Source organism: Onychostoma macrolepis, chromosome 09 (assembly GCF_012432095.1).
Source record: "Onychostoma macrolepis isolate SWU-2019 chromosome 09, ASM1243209v1, whole genome shotgun sequence".
NCBI lineage: Eukaryota > Metazoa > Chordata > Actinopteri > Cypriniformes > Cyprinidae > Onychostoma > Onychostoma macrolepis.
In genome coordinates, this window is record NC_081163.1 from 19736597 (window position 1) to 19757585 (window position 20989).

At 37.0% G+C, this 20989-nt stretch overlaps 1 protein-coding gene across 2 annotated transcripts in view; it reads left to right on the forward strand.

The window, feature by feature from the left end:
- The window catches only part of armc8 (armadillo repeat containing 8), a 28764-nt gene that overhangs the window by 2134 nt on the left and 5641 nt on the right, over positions 1–20989 (forward strand). Inside the window, exons 2-18 of one of the 2 annotated variants that reach the window (XM_058787598.1) lie at positions 4756–4832; positions 9007–9078; positions 9382–9524; positions 9687–9784; positions 9866–9958; positions 10219–10299; positions 10397–10472; positions 11692–11782; positions 11869–11929; positions 12024–12224; positions 12403–12498; positions 13075–13157; positions 13742–13823; positions 13904–13990; positions 14455–14547; positions 14633–14782; positions 18134–18229. In XM_058787598.1, the coding sequence (XP_058643581.1) occupies positions 4756–4832; positions 9007–9078; positions 9382–9524; positions 9687–9784; positions 9866–9958; positions 10219–10299; positions 10397–10472; positions 11692–11782; positions 11869–11929; positions 12024–12224; positions 12403–12498; positions 13075–13157; positions 13742–13823; positions 13904–13990; positions 14455–14547; positions 14633–14782; positions 18134–18229 (1680 nt within the window). The remainder of the gene's footprint in view (positions 1–4755; positions 4833–9006; positions 9079–9381; positions 9525–9686; positions 9785–9865; positions 9959–10218; positions 10300–10396; positions 10473–11691; positions 11783–11868; positions 11930–12023; positions 12225–12402; positions 12499–13074; positions 13158–13741; positions 13824–13903; positions 13991–14454; positions 14548–14632; positions 14783–18133; positions 18230–20989) is intronic. The other variant, XM_058787599.1, reaches the window with a different exon arrangement.

Sequence of the window (20989 nt, forward strand, 5' to 3'; positions counted from 1 at the left end):
TGTTTACATACTATACGTGTGTGTACTGTGTATATTTATATAAATACACACACATACATGTGTATATATAAGGAAAAATATGTTAGATTTATATATAAAATATTATATTTTATCAAATATAAATTATATTATATCCTCTGATGTCCGGAGTTCTCTTCATTTCCTGTATTATTGTCTGACATTATCCTCTATATTATTGTTTGATGTTATCTTCGCATATTGATTTTTCTTATAAAGTGTCCTTGAGCTCTGGAAAGGCGCTATAGCAATAAAACGTATTTTATATATGTGACCCTGGACCACAAAACCAGTCTTAACTGTAAATTTTTCAAAATTGACATTTATGCATAATCTGAAAGCTGAATAAATAAGTGTTTCATTGATGTATGGTTTGTTTGGATCAGACAAAATTTGGCCGAGATACAACTATTTGAAAATCTGGAATCTGAGGGTGCAAAAAAATCGAAATATTGAGAAAATAGCCTTTGAAGTTGTCCAAATGAAGTTCTTAGCAATGCATATAACTAATCAAAATTGAAGTTTTGATATATTTATGATAAGAAATTTACAAAATATCTTCATGGAACATGATCTTTATTTAATATACTAATGATTTTTGGCATAAAAGAAAAGTGGATAATTTTGACCCATACAATGTATTTTTGGCTATTACTACAAATATACCCCAGCGACTTAAGACTGGTTTTGTGGTCCAGGGTCACATATATATATATATCAGTGCCCTCCAAAAGTATTGGAACAGTAAAGACAAAATTGCTCTGTTGGCTGTGGAGTCAAGACATTTACAAATATTATTCAAAGATGAATATGAGACAAAACTACAGAATGTCACATTTTATTATTGGGTGTTTCAACACACAGATGTTTTACCAGCTAAGAAGTTCAGCACTTTTAGAGTTTCATCCCTCTATCTGATGTGAGCATAAGTATTGGAACAGTTGCCTCACAGGTCTTTCTAAGTGATCAGCTGTGTCCTGTTGCATTAATTCTTCAGATATTAAAAGCAGGGAATGTGTTGTATCAGTTATATCCATTACTTCTGCATTCTGAATCTTACATTCGATGATGACACACACAAACCAGGATGAAGATGAGGGAGCTGACTTTGAGAGAAAAGCAAGCAATTTGGATGCTAAAAGAAAAGAGGAGGTCAATTAGAGCTATAGCAAAAACAAAGGGCATGGAGAAATCAAGAGTTTGGAAACCACCAGCAACCAACAACCAACAACTACCTGATCAGCTGAGAAAACAACAGTAGTTGATGACAGACAAATCATAAAAGCTGTGAAAATGAACCCTAAAAGACGTGTCTGTAAAATCGCCAACAACTTCCAGAAAGTTGGGGTGATGCTCTGACAATCTACTGTCCTCAGGAGACTTTGACACAGAATTACAGATGCTACACAGCAGATACAAACCTCGGACCAGCACCAAAAATAGAAAGGCAAGATTAGAGTTTGCAAAAAAGCACAAAGGTGAGCCAGAAGAGTTTTGGAACTGTGTTTATGGACTGATGAGACAAAGGCCCCGTTTACAGTAGTGCGTTTTCGTTTTAAAACGGTGTTTTAGATTGAAAACAATCAGCGTTTACACTGGCGTTTCCGCTGCGTTTCAGAAACGATCTCCGTTTACACTACACAACCGAAAACGCATGTCACGTGACCATTCATGCTGGTACAACCATAGATAGATGCAGGTAGATCCCTATTATTTAGATCGCGTATGCGTCTGCATGCTTGGAGCGGTCGAATGGGGAATCTACCCATACATATCTATGGGTACAACAATGAGCATGATGTTATTGTTTACCCGGTCGTCAAGGATACGCAGAGTGAATGTGGGCAGCCACGCCATCGTTTTCAAAAGTCTCCGTTTTGGTCCGTTTACACTGAAACACAACTCCGGAGTTTTCAAACTAAAACAAGGTCTGCAGCATTTTCAAAAGTCTCCGTTTTCGACCTCAAAAAAGCCAGAGTAGTGTAAACGATTACACAAAAGTTGTGTGTTTTAAAACGAAAACGCACTAGTGTAAACGGGGCCAAAGATGAACCTTTATCGGAGTGATGGGAAAGCAAAAATGTGGAGAGAAAAAAATGGAACTGCAATGATCCCAAGCATACAGCCTCATCTGTAAAGCATGGCATGGGCATGCGTGGCTGCCTCTGGAACAGGCCCTCTCAACTTTACTGATGACTTAATGTATGATGACAGTAGCAGAATGAATTTGGAAGGGTACAAAACCATCTTGCCTAAGAAAATGCCACCAGATTCATTGGGAAGTGCTTCATATTGCATCAGGACAATGACCCAAAACACCCTGCCAGTTCAGTCAAGGAATTTATAAGGGCAAAGAAATGGAAAGTCTTAGATTGCCCAAGTCAATCTCCAGATTTAAATCCGATTGAACATGAATTTCACCAGCTGGAGAGGAGAGAAAGGCAGAAACTCTCCAAAACAGGCAACAATTGGAATTGGCTGCATTAAAGGCTGGTGAAAGTATTTCAAAGGATGAGACCAAGAGTCTGGTGATGTCTATAGGTCACAGACTCACTGCTGTGATAGTGCGCAAGGGATCTGCAACTAAACAATAGCTTTTAATCTTTTATATCTGCCTTATGTCCAACTGTCCCAATACTTATGCTCACATCAATGAGTGGGATGAACTCTAAAAGTGCTGTTCTTTTTATTTGGTAAAACATGTATGTGTTGAAACGGCTAATAATAAAATGTGACATTCTGTAGTTTTGTCTCATATTCATCTTTTCATCATATTTGCAAATGTATTGACTCCACAGCCAACAGAACAATTTTGTCTTCACTGTTCCAATACTTTTGGAGGGCACTGTATGTATATATATATATATATATATATATATATATATATATATACAGTACATGCAATTTTTAATCGATTTATACATAATAAATATACACAGTACACACACACATAGTATGTAAACATAAACTTTTATTTTGAATGCCATTAATTGCAATTAATCGTTTTGCAGCCCTACAAGTAATTATGTCTAAATTGACAGCTGAATATTTCTTTAGGGCTGGGTAATTATACAGAGATGTAATACTGTAACTTTTTAATTATCCCAAATCATTCAGATTCATTGTTGAAATCTGTTGGAAACTCATTTCTGCCAGAACAGGTTAGGCTGGTATAGCGCAACTAGGGTTGGGTACTGAACTCGGTACTTTTAAGGGTACCGACCGAATTGCGTCGGTACTACCGAGTATCGATTCACATTAAATCATTCGGTAATTTCGGTACCTGAGAACGCATTTGGGCGCTTACGAGAGAGAGAGAGAGAGAGAGACCCTGTGACTTGTCACCCCTGCAACTCTTTAAAACACAACACACAGGGCAAACCGAAATGTTCTGAAGTGTGCTTACATTTCTAGGGGTCATATGGTTTCCGCGAAAACGCGGACAGGATGGTGGAGTCCATTCATAAAAACGGAATTTACTCTATAGTGCGGAATGCCGCAGAATTCGTCAAGTTTTGGATGAATAACAGAATGTCCGTCACTTAATTTGAATCGCGATATGAACTAGCGTATGTGAATATTAAAACGCAAAAAGACGGTTTAAATATGAATCCTGCATGTTCCGTTAGCCTCGGTATGTATGAATGGCGGGAGACGCGGTTGTGTTTACTACACAAATACTGAAGCACACGTGAACTCTGCATCTCACTACATGAACTTACAGGCTGTGAGAGTCACTTCATGAGAATTTTACCGTTTCATTTGAGAAAACTAGCATCATATCAAACTGTATACACTCAGAAACTTCATGGCAACCTGTCAAAATAAAAGTGCGGTTTAACGTAACAAAAATAGCCTATATTACTCTTGTATTACTTTTGTACAGTATAATGTACGTCTTTATATATTCCATTTACTGAAAAAAATTAAATAAAACAATTAAATGATAAAAGGAATTATTACAACCACATTAAGGACTTAATTGTAGAAAAAAAATACAATTATTATTAAAACATATTTAAAGGAATATTCACACAATTTTTCTACCATGTATTAACAGTAAACCTCAATTTGTTTGCCAAAAAATAAAAGGGTTTCATTTTCATTGGATTAAAAATAAATAAATGTTTCATGCCTTCATTTGATTATCAGAAAAAATAAACCAAAAGAAAAAAAAATGTAGGGCCCTATTGTTCAAAATGTTGAAATTGAGAGTTTTGGACTTATTTTTTCACTGAAATACATGTTTTTGTTATTACACAGAGAGTAAAAAGGTACCGTTGGGTACCGGTACCGAATTTCAGATACCGGTACCGTACCGGTTCAAATGTGAACGGTACCCAACCCTAAGCGCAACACCATTATGTTATGAAATTGTAGAGTTCACGTGTGGATGTGATGTTTTGAAGCATGAAGTGACATTTATAGCAGTGCCAAATGATTGCATACATGCTTTGGTATGTTTGGGGTGGACGTCATTCTCACTTTTCCCTGGCCTGAAATTGCCATCTCTGCCTGTACAAACGAGTTGCAGTGTTTGAGGAGATGGGAAGCAGGTCTCTGCTCTCCTTCTAGAGACTTCCACCAACAGTTGGCAACTGTAAGGGTAAACAGACCAAAGCATTGTGACCCTGTGAGCCAGGGAGGAAGCTATGGGGCGAGACTGAAGGTGTTTTGATGCCTCAGATGGGATGAGTTTGCTGAATCATCTTTGTGCTGTCTTTTGTCACAATGCAGGAAGTCACAGCCACGAGTCGCCACTATGTTGACCGGCTTTTTGACCCCGACCCACAGAACGTGCTGCAGGGAGTCATGTGAGTAAACAACCATCTGTCCCTCCTTGTGTGTAGCGCCCTTCTCTGTGTTATAGTTCACCGTGCTCACATTCTGAGTGCTAAAGATGAAGCTGTCAGTCACCATAGGAGGTTGTTTTTAATCCTTAGAGAGCAAGTACATGTTAGTTCTTTTTTTGTTTAATGTAAGACGCTCTGAGGTGCTGTACTTGTGTGTTTATGTGAGCATGTCTGGGTAGCTGCGGCTTGGGTCTCTTCATCTTTATTTTTATCTCAGGGCTCCAGCTCTGGTTACTGTTAGCTTGATGTTTCCCGACTGCCACAGCCGTACTTTTCCACAGATATAGTTCCTTCAGAGCAGCCATCAACTAACACATTAAGTTTTTTGCATTTATGCTGATTTATAGTCATGTGAAAATCATTTAAGCAAGATGAACGTGATCTTGCGTTGCACCACTTATAGTGTTGTTATAATCACTAGGAAATGCTGTTTTTTTTCAGAGTTGGCTAAAAGAATTACAGTATTTCCCATACATTGATTTATTTGTGGCGGTCCTCCACAATATCAAAACTGACCGCCACAAATAGATTTTTTCAAAAAGCTTTGACTTTGTTGAATAAACGAGCACTGCACGTTTCAAAATCAAAACACGGTGCGGGTGTTTTATATCACTGTATTTCTGAAGGAAACCGACTGTCTCCAAAGAATTTTGGATGTCATTTTCATTTCATCTTGCATGTAATGCCTGATAAAGCAGCGTTTGTAAGCGGAGCCTGCTTGATGCCTGATTTTGTACACATAAGTAAAATAAAAATAAAAAGAATAATTAATGTTTAATTAATAAATGAATATTAGAACTGTACAAACACACTTTTTTCTTCGCCGGAGCCCGACCACTATTGTGTTGACTCCGGTGCAGGGAAGACAAGATGTCTCAGATTAAGTGATTGAGGTGTTTTGTTGTTGGATGTAATAATGAATATAGCAGTAGTCATTTACTCCCGACATCTGAGCCACTGAAGACGCAGAGGATTAACGTTACTTTCGCTTTGAAGGGCATGCGCCCCCCAATCTGCCTAAATGCGTCTATGTTCACGCGGATCATTCGTGATCCAACTTCATCTACAGAAGAAGTGAGTATAAGGGTTTTTATGAATCTTTGCAAATTGCCTTTCCTAATAATGTGCTAGTTAGCAAGTTTCGCAGCTAAAGTAAAAAGCATAGATATGTATGTCTATGGTAAACTACTGCTTGCCACCCCACGGAAGAGAGGGGCGGGGTCAGCAGAGTCATTAGCAATTAAAGCAACATGGACCAAAAAACGGCTTGCTGAAAACAGAGCTGATTTTGACAGGGTAAAAAAGGTGTTTTTTACCCTAACATTGAAAAATTTTAACCAAAGTATGTTATAGGCTTTTAATTAAGACCCTAAAGCAGTGCTTCCCAAACCTGTCCTGGAAGACCCCTAGCCCTGCACATTTTGTATGTCTCCCTTATCAGAAACGCCCAATTCATGTCTTGCAGTCTCTACTAATGAGCTGATGAGTTGAATCAGGTGTGTTAGATAAGGGAGACATACAAAGGCTGTATCCGAAATCGCCCCCTATACCCTCATTCACTATTCCCTACATTAGTCCACTCATACAGTTCACTTGAAGGAGTGAATGAAACGAGTGAGTGAATTCGGACACTCGGTGCACCGGAAGGACTGCCGCTTTTGCATAGTTTGCTTGCTGTTTAATAATCATTTTAAACGGGCAGCTCCAGTAGTAAGATTGAAGGATTTATCTTGAACTCTGTCATGGAAATTATGTAGAAACCTTAATAGTTAATTTACAATTAGTTTGTACCTTTGTTGTATTATGCTGTATTATGCCGTGGACGAGCGCTTCTAAAATTAATGAATGGATGATTCAGCTGCGGGCGCCATCTTCTGGCGAGATGCGGGAATTCACTCGGCGCGCGACTCTCACAGTGCATTATGGGGATTCTCTAGCCGTTGAGTGTACATCGGTTGTACGCTCATTTTTGCGGTGCATTGTGGGATTGAATGAGTGCACTCGAGAACATCCACTATGGTTTCGAACACCACTTAAAATGGCTGTCCACTCAAATAGTGCACTATTTGAGGGTATAGGGGGCGATTTCGGATACAGCCAAAATGTGCAAGGCTAGGGGTCCTCCAGGACAGGTTTGGGAAGCACTGCCCTAAAGAATCATTTCAACTTGTGCAAAATGGGCATCAGATGACCCCTTTAAATTAGAAATGTTTAATTAGCTTGTATTTTTTTTTTTTTTTTTTTTTTTTAATTAATACAAGTAAATAATATATATATATTAATTTTATTTCAGTTTTAGTAATCTTAATATTTTAGCTTATTCCAATTAGTTGAAAGCATTTTCTAATCTGATATTTATATTTTATTACAGTTTTACTTCAGTTATTTATTTCAATTTTTTTTTAGTAGTTTTAGTTTCCTTTTCTGTTAACAAAAGCAACACTTTGCAATTTCATATTTCTTTCTCCTTTTTTCATTTCCTGACAAAGGCAGAAAGCACTTTAGTGATAATGGAACAAAATTAAGAGCAAATGGTGCACATTAGGTTTGCAATTAATGCTCTGTATCTATTATGATTTTGTTCTGCCATTCATGTACACTCCACTCTTAAATACATCATTCCTTTTTGACTTGAACATTGCATGAGTTCATTGTGATTTATGGAACATTTGTAAATATTTTGGGTACTGCTGATGAAGAATAGCATCGATAAAGCATCAGTTATGATTGCACATGCATTGTCTGTCATTTAGTGCAAAAAAGCCTTCTGGAAGAGAAAAAGAAATACAATATTCAACGACATGTCCATTTTGTTTAGAGCAGAATCTCATTACATTACCTTTGTGTGCTATATGTGCATTCAGGTAATGAGTCCTGAGATGAGAATCTGCTAGGAGGGTGTTACTATTTGCTCTTATTATCAGCCTCTGTAATCCTCCGATCATTCAAATGTACGCTAACCAGTTACGTTTGACATGTTCAACAAAGACAGTGTTCTCTGCTAAGCTGTTTTAAAGAACATAGTTAATTCTTGCTTAATTATCGTACATGCAGTTTCCATATTAATTGAAATACTAAATGTAATATTTTTACTTCTAAAAATGTTCGTCTCATAATGAAGGACTATTTAAACCTTGTGAAAAATAATGGGCATATGAAAAATCATATGATTTAAAAAAATATATTTTTTAATGTTTTTAAAAGAAATTTCTAATGTCTACCAAGGCTGCATTTATTTGATCAAAATACAGTAAAAACAGAAATGCTGTTAAGTATTACAATTTAAAATAACTCTTTCTGTTTATTTATTCCTGTAATGGTAAAGCTGAATTTTCAGCAGCCAAATACAAGTCTTTTGTAATTATGTAAAAGTCTTTACTGTCAGGTCGATTAGTTTAATGTGTCCCTGCATAATAAAAGTATTAACTTCTTAAAAAAAAAAAAAGACCCCAAACTTTTGAACAGCGCTGCTTTGTTTACAGCGGCAACCATGGAATCGCTGTATCGCTGCTGTTCCGTAAGCGCCACCTGCTTTCATAAAGTGAATTTGCCTCTAATTCAGCCTGTCTGCTGTTTTTGTTTCATGCAGATATGTTTTATAGTATAGTTTTACAAAACTAAAGTCAGACCATCCTGTTTTTGCTACAAATTTCAAAGTATGCAGTCCAATTTAGTTTAAAAACTGTTCATATCTTTGTGATTAAAATGCAGTAGTTGCTTATAATCTCTGATTTCTTTTGTTTGTGTTATTTGATTTGGGGTTTGTTTTAAAATTTGTTATTTGAATTTGTTTTGTTCGATTTCACAAAGAAATGTGCAGCGTTTTGTCCAATCAATAATAAAAGTACACCATTTCATGTCTTAAATCTCATTTGGTCCCAAAAAATTGTGAGAAAATCGTATCGTGTATTGTGAGTATCGTGAATTGTTACATCCCTATTAAACGGTAGTTTAAGTAAATTTTTTAAACTAAAATTTTGAACTCAGCAACCACAGTACAGCTTTTTTCACCCATCTTGTTGTTTATCTGACCAATAGCACCCTCAAAATGATTTATTCTGTTGATCTGTTTCTACGCCATAGAAAAGGTATGTTTTGCACCATGAGTTATAAGTGATTGCACCTTTATTGACAGTGACATGAAGAATGCTGTCATCGGAAACAACAAACAGAAGGCCAACCTGATTGTACTGGGAGCAGTGCCAAGGTATGTCCACCCACTTCACCCTTCTTTCACCAATAGTACTAATAGAGTTTTGACACAGCCAGTAAGGTTGAAAAATCATAGCTAATTTATCCAGTTGTCTGGGCTGGGCCAGTATAGCTGGAAAATACAGTGAAGTCCAAAAGATTATATTCAAAATCTGGGATTCAAAATCATATTTAAACCTGTAAATAAACAAGGTTTATTTAATTAAGACACTCTCTTACCTTAAAGATGGCAAAAGCTGTTTTTTTCTGTTTTACACACTATTCACTGCTGATGAGGATATACTTTGTGTGTGTGTAGGCTCCTGTATCTTCTCCAGCAGAGCTCCTCTAGTCTGGAGCTAAGGACTGAATGTGCAGTTGTGTTGGGCAGTCTGGCAATGGGCACAGAGAACAACATCAAGTCCCTGGTGGACTGTCACATCATCCCAGCCCTGCTTCAAGGTTCTTGCTCTGTCTATTCAGTCTATCTTTCATATTACTGTTTTAACTATATTTTTGATCAAATACAATAATCAAACGCCGCCTTAATGAGCATAAGAGACTTCTTTCTAAAAAAATAAAATAAAATTCCAAACTTTTGACGAGTGTTTTGTGTTTTTTCAGGTCTCTTGTGTTCTGATCTGATCTTCATTGAGGCATGTCTGCGCTGTTTAAGAACCGTCTTCATCAGTCCAGTCACACCAGTGCAGCTGCTCTACACAGTAAGACAACATGCACATTCTGGAATGACGTATGTACATGCATAAATGGAAGTGTGATCAACATGCTTTAATTTGCTTCAGGACCCCACTGTGATCCCCCATCTCATGTCCCTGCTGAGTCGGTCACAGCACACACAGGAATACATCACGCAAATCTTCGCCCACTGCTGCAAGGTAACACACACAACTCTTCACATATGCATTTATTCAGAATTATAAAGGGAGTGGTTCCAGCTCTAAATTCTGATTAGATTAGACACATACAAGCTTTATTTCAAGCCTTATTAAGGATTACCCAACATGCACCTGTGGCCACGCGGCAAACCATAAAATGGTTGCAGTATTACAGTTTAGGCTTCTTGGCAAAGTAATCTCTTCTTTTCTATTGAAATAATTGTCTCTGTTGAAAAATGCATTGAACAATTTGTGTCCAGACTCCAGAACATCAGACGGTGTTGTTCAACCACGGTGCCATCCAGAACATCGCTCCTCTGCTCATCTCTCCCTCCTATAAGGTACAAAAAGGAAATGAATTGCTTTTCCACTTGTTATTGTATTTTTAATGCATGTCGGGTGTTCAGAGTAATAATGTTTTGTGAACCCTCTCTGTAGGTACGGATGCAGGCGTTAAAGTGCTTCTCAGTTTTGGCCTATGAGAACGCTCAGGTCTCCATGACACTGGTGAATGGTGAGCACAACCTCTTTCATCCTCAATCAACCATCATTTGATCACCACTTATTTTGTCCTCCTGGCTTACATTCATCAAATAATTCAGCCATAATATTTCTCGCCATGAAAATAGCCACAAAGTTGGAATGGCGTTAAACACAAACAAACAAACTTGCGTTCATCAGAGATTCTCTTTGACTTCTCTTTTTTGTTGCAGTTTTTCATTATATTTGGTAACGTCTGAATCACTGTTCACTGAAATAAAAGAATAGTGCAGACATTAGGTTTTTGGAAGTAAAAAATACCATTCAGAAGCTCCATAGAGAAAGTTTGAGGTTGTTAAGTGATGATATAAGCCACAAGGCAGTGTTAGCAATTTAATTACTGATTTTGGTGAGGAACTACATCACTGTTACCATGGAAAAGTTGTGGTAAGCTTTTGCTAGCAAATGGAGTCTAGCTGGTTTACGTTATCTATTGGAAAGCCACCATGGTACTGTGGCTATATACAAAGTTTGGGGTCAGTAAGTGTTTTTTTTTTCTTTTTTTTTTAATTCAACATATATACATTAAACTGATCAAAGTGGCAGTAAACATTACATTGTTACAAAAGATTTCAGTTTCAAATAAATTCTTTTGTTTTGAACTTTATCAAAGAATCTTTTTAAAAAAATGTATTCGAATTTCCACGAGAATATAAATTAATATATAATTAAAAATAATAAATAAATAAATGTTTCAATGTTTTAAATAAATTTATCAAATCAGCATATTAGAATGATTTCTGAATGATCATGTGTTTTGCCATCACAGGAATAAATTACATTTTGAAATATATTCAAATAGAAAACAGTTTTAAATTGTAACCATATTTCACAATATCACTGTATTTTTTATCAAATAAATGCAGCCTGTGAACATAAGTGTTACCGATTATCTTACTGACCCCAAACATTTGAGCAGTAGTGTACAATGCCTAGTTTATGGTGTAGTGTTAGAGTCTAAAAATAATCAGCAGTGTTTTCTCTTATCAAATTACATCAAAAAGACTGATTCAAAATTATTTTGCTCATTGCTTATTAAAATGCTCATTTTATTCTTTGAATCATTGTGGTTTATGTAAGAGATGTTTAGTTTTGTTCAAAGCTTAAAACCTTTATTTAGGATTCCTATTTGTTAATAAAATAATACTTCAGCCTGCTGAAAATCATATTTTGTGTATGTGTGTGTTTTTCAGTGCTTGTAGATGGTGAGCAGCTCTCTCAGGTTTTTGTTAGAATGATGCAAAGGGACAAACCCATTGAAATGCAGCTTACAGCCGCCAAATGGTGAGTATATCTCATCCTGCAGGTTATTTATAAAATGCATGTGTAATCCCTTCAGCTTTTACAAATGTACACACTTTTTCGCTCAGCTTAACATACATGTGTCGAGCAGGAGCCATCAGGACAGATGACAACTGTATTGTACTAAAGGTACCTCCAAAAAAATTCACATTTGTGTAATGAATGAATGCAAAAGTGTCATTTAAAGTGCATAGGAACTAGTTCTTTGTGTGTGTTTGGACAGACTTTGCCGTGCCTGGTGCGGATGTGCAGTAAAGAGCGGTTACTGGAGGAGAGGGTGGAGGGGGCGGAGACGCTAGCCTACCTGATGGAGCCAGACGTAGAACTTCAGCGGATTGCAAGCGTCACTGACCACCTCGTGTCCATGTTGGCTGACTACTTTAAATACCCAAGCTCCGTCAGCGCCATCACTGATATTAAGAGGGTAACTTCACATACACACACACACACATTTCATTAGCTTTCTAAATTAAGACATACCAGAGACTTCTGTTGTTTTTGTATAAAGCCAAGCATGTGGATTTCAAGAGTGGGTGTAACAAGTAAATTTTTCTTTTCCAATGAAATGAAATCAGTTTAAGTGATCGTTTGTCTTCCTGTAGTTGGATCATGACTTGAAACATGCACATGAGCTGCGACAGGCAGCCTTTAAACTCTATGCCTCTCTGGGCTCCAATGACGAGGATATCAGGAAAAAGGTATTATATTATATTATATGTAGTGCTATCAAATGATTAATCGCGATTAATCGCATCCAAAATAAAAGTTTTTGTTTACATAATGTGTGTGTGCATTATGTATATATAAATGCACACACATACAGCAAGTATTTAGAAAATATTTACATGTATATATTTATATTCATATAATTTATATCATATATAAACATATTTAATATATAAATGCATGTGTGTGTATTTAAATGTACATAATAAATATACACAGTGCACACATATATTATGTAAACAAAAACTTTTATTTTGGATGCGATTAATCGCGATTAATCATTTGACAGCACTAATTATATTATATTATATTATATTATATTATATTATATTATATTATATTATATTATATTATATTATATTATATTATATTATATTATATTATATTATATTATATTATATTATATTATATTTATTATATAAGTGCTCTGTTTTTCAAAAATCAACAGTGTGACTGTTGACTACTTTGATACCCTGACAATTAAAACAGGATATTAGGTAGATGTGGTGAATGTGCTAAGGATGTTAACATTAATTTCCCTACTACAGATTACAGAGACGGAAAATATGATGGACAGGATTGTTAGTGGCCTATCAGAATCTAGTATCAAAGTACGGTTAGCAGCAGTCAGGTATGATGCACATTTTCTTTTAATTATCTGTCAAAAAAAAATTAGGAGAATGAAAACTGCCATTGTACACTACCATTCAAAAAATTGGGGTCTGTAAGATTTTAATTTTTTTAAGAAATCAAGATTTTTATTCTGCAGCGACGCTTTCAGTTGATCAAAAGTGACAATATAAAAGATTCGGTTTCAAACAAATGATGTTCTTTTGAACTTTCTATTCATCAGAGAATGCTGAAAAAAAGTGTCATGGTTTCATCAAAAATTTTAAGCAGCACAATTGTTTTCAATATCTGATAATAATAAGAAACCAATAAGAAGTTGTTTTAAATTGTACTAATATTTCACAGTATTACTGTTCTTACTGTTTTTTGATTACATAAATGTACCCTTGGTGAGCAAGAGACTTCTTTCAAAAACATTTTTAAAAATCTTACCAACCCTAAACTTTAGAATAGTAGTGTAAATGTTAAATGTGTTTGTTGAAAAGGTGCAACAATTGGATAATGACAGAATTCAAAAATAAAACAAAGAAAAGAGGTTTTGGTTTGCTATTTTATTTTCATTTATTTCTTTCAAATTTCCTCTAGATGTCTTCACAGTTTATCACGGTCTGTACAACAGTTAAGGACAAGTTTCCATGATCATGCAGTATGGAAGCCACTAATGAAGGTATGATATTCAGATGATGCTGAGTGAAACCTGGAGGCTAGTCAAACCCTAACTGAATGCACATTTGTTTTTGTGGGTAGTTATTACAGAACGCACCAGATGAGGTCCTGGTCATGGCCTCTTCAACACTATGCAACCTACTTCTGGAGTTTTCACCCAGCAAAGAGGTAAAGTACACACACTTTGTTGGTTTATTAGTATTATACAGCCAGAATTGTAAATTTCTTACAGTAAAAGTAGTATAATTATTACTGAACTACTTCAAACTGAAAACCTTCAAACTTCAAGCTTTTAAAACTATTTCAGACTTTCTGATCAGGCTTTCTCAAGCCAACATCAAAGTTTGTCTTAAACTTTATTATTAAATGCTCAGTTTCTATACAGTATAATATTATTATTACTATAGTAGTATATTTCTTTTTTGTTTTCATTTTTATAATTTAATCAAATTAAATATTTTATTCATCACTGACCACTCATGTTTTCTTTGTGCATATAGGAATGTTATTAACAAAAGACAGAAGAATAACATTGTTGTTAATACAATTTTACATTTTTCTTTTAAACAAAGATGAGAGGATTATTCCCAGTGCCACTGGTCTTAAGTGATTGTGTATGTGTTTGTTCACAGCCTATCTTAGAGTCTGGGGTCATCGAGTTACTATGCAGCCTCACACAAAGTGACAGTCCAGCTCTAAGGGTCAATGGCATCTGGGCTCTCATGGTAAGACCAACTGACTTCGGTCCACACCAAAGCTTCAGTATGAAAACGCTCTATGTCATCAGCAGCCGTAATGTGTTTTGTGCAGAACATGGCCTTCCAGGCAGATCAGAAGGTGAAGGTGGAGATAGTTCGAGCTCTGGGCACAGAACAGCTCTTTAGACTCCTGTCTGATCCTGATACTAATGTGCTAATGAAAACATTGGGGCTGCTTCGAAACCTGCTCTCCACCCGGCCGGTAACAAACATTATTGATATACTGTGTGTATATGTATATATATATATATATTAGACAGTGGTGTGAAAAAGTGTTGGCACCCTTCTTGATTTTTAAATTTTTTGCATGTTTGTCACACTTTAATGTTTCAGATCATCAAACAAATTTAAATATTAATCAAAGATAACACAAGTAAACACAACATGCAGTTTTTAAATGAAGTTTTTCATTATGAAGGGAAAACAAAATCCAAACCCACATGGCCCTGTGTGAAAAAGTGCTTGCCCCCTAAACCTAATAACTGGTTGGGCCACCCTTTGCAGCAACAACTGCAATCAAGCATTTGCGATAACTGGCAATGAGTCTTTCACATCGCTGTGGAGGAATTTTGGCCCACTCTTCTTTGCAGAATTGTTTTAATTCAGCCACATTGGAGGGTTTTCGAGCATGAATGGACTGTTTAAGGTCATGCCACAGCATTTCAATTGGATTTAAGTCCAGACTTTGATTTGGCCACTCCAAAACCTTAACCTTTGTTTTTCTTGAGACATTCAGAGGTGGACTTGCTGCTGTGTTTGGAATCATTGTCCTGCTGCATAACCCAAGTGCACTTGAGCTTGAGGTCACAAACTGATGGCCGGACATTCTACTTCAGGATTTTCTGATAGAGTGCAGAATTCATGGTTCCATCAATTATGGCAAGTCATCCAGGTCCTGAAGCTGCAAAGCAGCCTCAGATCATCACACTACCACCACCATGTTTGACTGTTGGTATGATGTTCTTTTTATGAAATGCTGTGTTGGTTTTACGCCAGATGTACCGGGACACACACCTTCCAAAAAGTTCAACTTTTGTCTCATCAGTCCACAGAATATTTGCCCAAAAGTCTTGGGGATAATCAAGATATTTTTTGGCAAATGTGAGACGAGCCTTTGTGTTCTTTTTGGTCAGCAATGGCTTTTGCCTTGGAACTCTCCCATGGATGCTGTTTTTGCCCAGTCTCTTTCTTATTTTTGAATCATGAACACTGACCTTAATTGAGGCAAGTGAGGCCTGCAGTTCTTTAGATGTTGTTCTGGGTTCTTTTATGACCTCCTGGATGAGTTGTCTTTGTGCTCTTGGAGTAATTTTGGTAGGCCAGCCACTCCTGGGAAGGTTCACCACTGTTCCAAGTTTTCTCCATTTGTGGATAATGGCTCTGACCATGGTTTGCTGGAGTCCCAAAGCCTTAGAAATGGCTTTATAACCCTTTATAACCCATACATGTAAACTATTTTGTTTCTCATCTGTTCATGAATTTCTTAAGATCGCAGAATGATGTATTGCTCTTTAAACATGCTTCACTTTGTCAGACAGGTTCTATTTTAAGTGATTTCTTGATTCAACAGGTCTGGCAGTAATCAGGCCTGGGTGTGGCTAGTGAAATTTAACTCAGCTTTCTAAAATAATGTGGTTAATCACAGTTCTTTCATGATTTAATAGGAGGGGGCAAGCACTTTTTCACACAGGGCCATGTGGGTTTGGATTTTGATTTCCCTTCATAATAAAAAACTTCATTTAAAAACTGCATGTTGTGTTTACTTGTGTTATCTTTGATTAATATTTTAATTTGTTTGATGATCTGAAACATTAAAGTGTGACAAACATGCAAAATACTTAAAAATCAGGAAGGGGGCCAACACTTTTTCACACCACTGTATATATGTACAGTGGGGCAAAAAAGTATTTAGTCAGCCACCAATTGTGCAAGTTCTCTCACTTAAAAAGATGAGAGAGGCCTGTAATTTTCATCATAGGTATACCTCAACTATGAGAGAAAAATCCAGAAAATCACATTGTAGGATTTTTAAAGAATTTATTTGCAAATTATGGTGGAAAATAAGTATTTGGTCAATAACAAAATTTAATCTCAATACTTTGTTATATACCCTTTGTTGGCAATGACGGAGGTCAAACGTTTTCTGTAAGTCTTCACAAGGTTTTCACACACTGTTGCTGGTATTTTGGCCCATTCCTCCATGCAGTAATGTTTTGGGGCTGTCGCTTGGCAACACGGACTTTCAACTCCCTCCAAAGATTTTCGATGGGGTTGAGATCTGGAGACTGGCTAGGCCACTCCAGGACCTTGAAATGCTTGTTACGAAGTCACTCCCTCGTTGCCCGGGCGGTGTGTTTGGGATCATTGTCATGCTGAAAGACCCAGCCACGTTTCATCTTCAATGCCCTTGCTGATGGAAGGAGGTTTTCACTCAAAATCTCACGATACATGGCCCCATTCATTCTTTCGTTTACACGGATCAGTCGTCCTGGTCCCTTTGCAGAAAAACAGCCCCAAAGCATGATGTTTCCACCCCCATGCTTCACAGTAGGTATGGTGTTCTTTGGATGCAACTCAGCATTCTTTTTCCTCCAAACACGACAAGTTGAGTTTTTACCAAAAAGTTCTATTTTGGTTTCATCTGACCATATGACATTCTCCCAATCCTCTTCTGGATCATCCAAATGCTCTCTAGCAAACTTCAGATGGGCCCGGACATGTACTGGCTTAAGCAGGGGGACACGTCTGGTACTGCAGGATTTGAGGCCTTTGTTACTTTGGTCCCAGCTCTCTGCAGGTCATTCACTAGGTCCCCCCGTGTGGTTCTGGGATTTTTGCTCACAGTTCTTGTGATCATTTTGACCCCATGGGGTGAGATCTTGCGTGGAGCCCCAGATCGAGTGAGATTATCAGTGGTCTTGTATGTCTTCCATTTTCTAATAATTGCTCCCACAGTTGATTTCTTCACACCAAGCTGCTTACCTATTGCAGATTCAGTCTTCCCAGCCTGGTGCAGGTCTACAATTTTGTTTCTGGTGTCCTTTGACAGCTCTTTGGTCTTGGCCATGGTGGAGTTTGGAGTTGGACTGTTTGAGGTTGTGGACAGGTGTCTTTTATACTGATAACGAGTTCAAACAGATGCCATTAATACAGGTAACGAGTGGAGGACAGAGGAGCCTCTTAAAGAAGAAGTTACAGGTCTGTGAGAGCCAGAAATCTTGCTTTTTTGTAGGTGACCAAATACTTATTTTACCGAGGAATTTACTAATTAATTCTTTAAAAATCCTACAATGTGATTTTCTGGATTTTTTTTTCTCTCATTTTGTCTCTCATAGTTGAGGTATACCTATGATGAAAATTACAGGCCTTTCTCATCTTTTTAAGTGGGAGAACTTGCACAATTGGTGGCTGACTAAATACTTTTTTGCCCCACTGTATATATGTATGTATATGTGTATATGTACTGTACGTATGTATGCTTGGTCTGATAAATTCCCTTCCACTGCCTAACAAGATTACACACACACTAATCGTCTTTCCCTGTCTTTGGTAGCATATAGACCAGATCATGAGCTCACATGGGAAGCAGATAATGCAAGCGGTCACGCTTATCCTGGAGGGAGAACACAGCATAGAGGTCAAAGAGCAGGTGAGCTGCTCAAACACACTAAGATGACATTGTGCTTACTGGGTCTTACAGAATCAGACTAGTAAGATTTCTCAAGCATATATTCCACAGGCGCATTGTTAAAAGAATGTTCCCAGTTTAATCCAAGTTAATCTTTGTGTCTATTCAGGGTGTCTGTAGAAGTCCTTGAAAAGTATTAAAGCCTTAAAATCACTTTTTAAAATGTAAAATTGTTCATATCTTAAATCCCATAGAACAAGTCTTTAGCTCTTTTGTCTTGTTATCAGTTGGTGCTCTTTTTTTTTTTTTTTTTCTCTTTTTTGCTTTCTGACTGCACAGGAATCAGTTATCAGGTTTTGAATGTGATACATACTGGTGCATTAAACTGGCATATACAGGTGCATCTCAATAAATTAGAATGTCGTGGAAAAGTTAATTTATTTCAGTAATTCAACTCATTGTGAAACTGTATTAAATAAATTCAGTGCACACAGACTGAAGTAGTTTAAGTCTTTGGTTCTTTTAATTGTGATGATTTTGGCTCACATTTAACAAAAACCCACCAATTCACTATCTCAACAAATTAGAATATGGTGACATGCCAATCAGCTAATCAACTCAAAACACCTGCAAAGGTTTCCTGAGCCTTCAAAATAGTCTCTCAGTTTGATTCACTAGGCTACACAATCATGGGGAAGACTGCTGATCTGACAGTTGTCCAGAAGACAATCATTGACACCCTTCACAAGGAGGGTTAGCCACAAACATTCATTGCCAAAGAAGCTGGCTGTTCACAGAGTGCTGTATCCAAGCATGTTAACAGAAAGTTGAGTGGAAGGAAAAAGTGTGGAAGAAAAAGATGCACAACCAACCGAGAGAACCGCAGTCTTATGAGTATTGTCAAGCAAAATCGATTCAAGAATTTGGGTGAACTTCACAAGGAATGGACTGAGGCTGGGGTCAAGGCATCAAGAGCCTCCACACACAGACGTGTCAAGGAATTTGGCTACAGTTGTCGTATTCCTCTTGTTAAGCCACTCCTGAACCACAGACAACTTCAGAGGCGTCTTACCTGGGTTAAGGAGAAGAAGAACTGGACTGTTGCCCAGTGGTGCAAAGTCCTCTTTTCAGATGAGAGCAAGTTTTGTATTTCATTTGGAAACCAAGGTCCTAGAGTCTGGAGGAAGGGTGGGGAAGCTCATAGCCCAAGTTGCTTGAAGTCCAGTGTTAAGTTTCCACAGTCTGTGATGATTTGGGGTGCAATGTCATCTGTTGGTGTTGGTCCATTGTGTTTTTTGAAAACCAAAGTCACTGCACCCGTTTACCAAGAAATGTTGGAGCACTTCATGCTTCCTTCTGCTGACCAGCTTTTTAAAGATGCTGATTTCATTTTCCAGCAGGATTTGGCACCTGCCCACACTGCCAGAAGCACCAAAAGTTGGTTAAATGACCATGGTGTTGGTGTGCTTGACTGGCCAGCAAACTCACCAGACCTGAACCCCATAGAGAATCTAAACAACTACAATTCACTAAAAATGTTTTTTTTTTATTGGTCTTATGAAGTTTAGTTTATTTTAGTTTATTTTATGCCATCAAATCACGGTTTGGCCAATTAAAACTACCAATTAAAACATGGATCAAATTATATCACGCAATCATTAAACAAATTCTACTGTATGGGAGTGAAATTTGGGGACCAATAATAAATTTTAAAAATTGGGATAAAACATCAATAGAAAAACTACAACTAGAAATTATCAAAAACATTTTAGGGGTCCATAGAGGTACGTCCAATGATGCCTGCAGAGCTGAATTAGGCTTATACCCACTGAACATTGAGATCCAGAAGAGATGTGTTCAGTTCTGGCATCACCTCCATCGATCTGATCCTGATTCAGTCCGATATAAAGCCCTCCTCGCCAATGAAACCTCAGCAGAATCTCATCCTCTAAACACGCTCGCTCTTCAGCTAGTCCATAAAACCCAGCTCCCCACCGACTACAGCTACAAACCCAAAGCCATTATTAAAGAAATTGACAAAAATCTGAAAGATAATCATGATGAATCTCTAAAAATACACTTTGACCTTCAAAATAAACTCCAATGCTACTCAACCCTAAACAGAACCACTAAATTTGCCAATTATTTATTGATCAAACCATTCAAAGAAAGACAAGTCCTCTCCAAATACAGATTAAGTAACCATGATTTAGAAATAGAGAGAGGAAGACATAGACAAACATGGACAGAGCGAGAGCAGAGGATCTGTAGACACTGTGATCTACAGCAAATAGAGAACGAGAAACACTTTCTGCTGATGTGTCCTAAATATCACAATGTGAGGGAAACATTACTCCCCAGATTTGAAGCATTGATTCCATCATTTACTGAACTTGGTGATACTGAGAAAATGCCCTTCTTACTCGGAGAAGATGATAACACAGCTGCACTCGCTGCTAAATATGTATTAACCATTCACAATGTTAGATGTTAAACATGATTAACTGACTTACTTTATCTTTTCATTTATTTAGATGGATTTTATTTATTATTATTTATGTTGTTGTTATATATATATGTTAATGCTTTGGCAACATTGTGCTACACAGTCATGCTAATAAAGCTGAATTGAATTGAATTGAAGTATTCTAATTTGTTGAGAGTGAATTGGTGGGTTTTTGTTAAATGTGAGCAAAAATCATCACAATTAAAAGAACCAAAGACTTAAACTACTTCAGTCTGTGTGCATTGAAGTTATTTAATACATGATTCCCTGTCGAT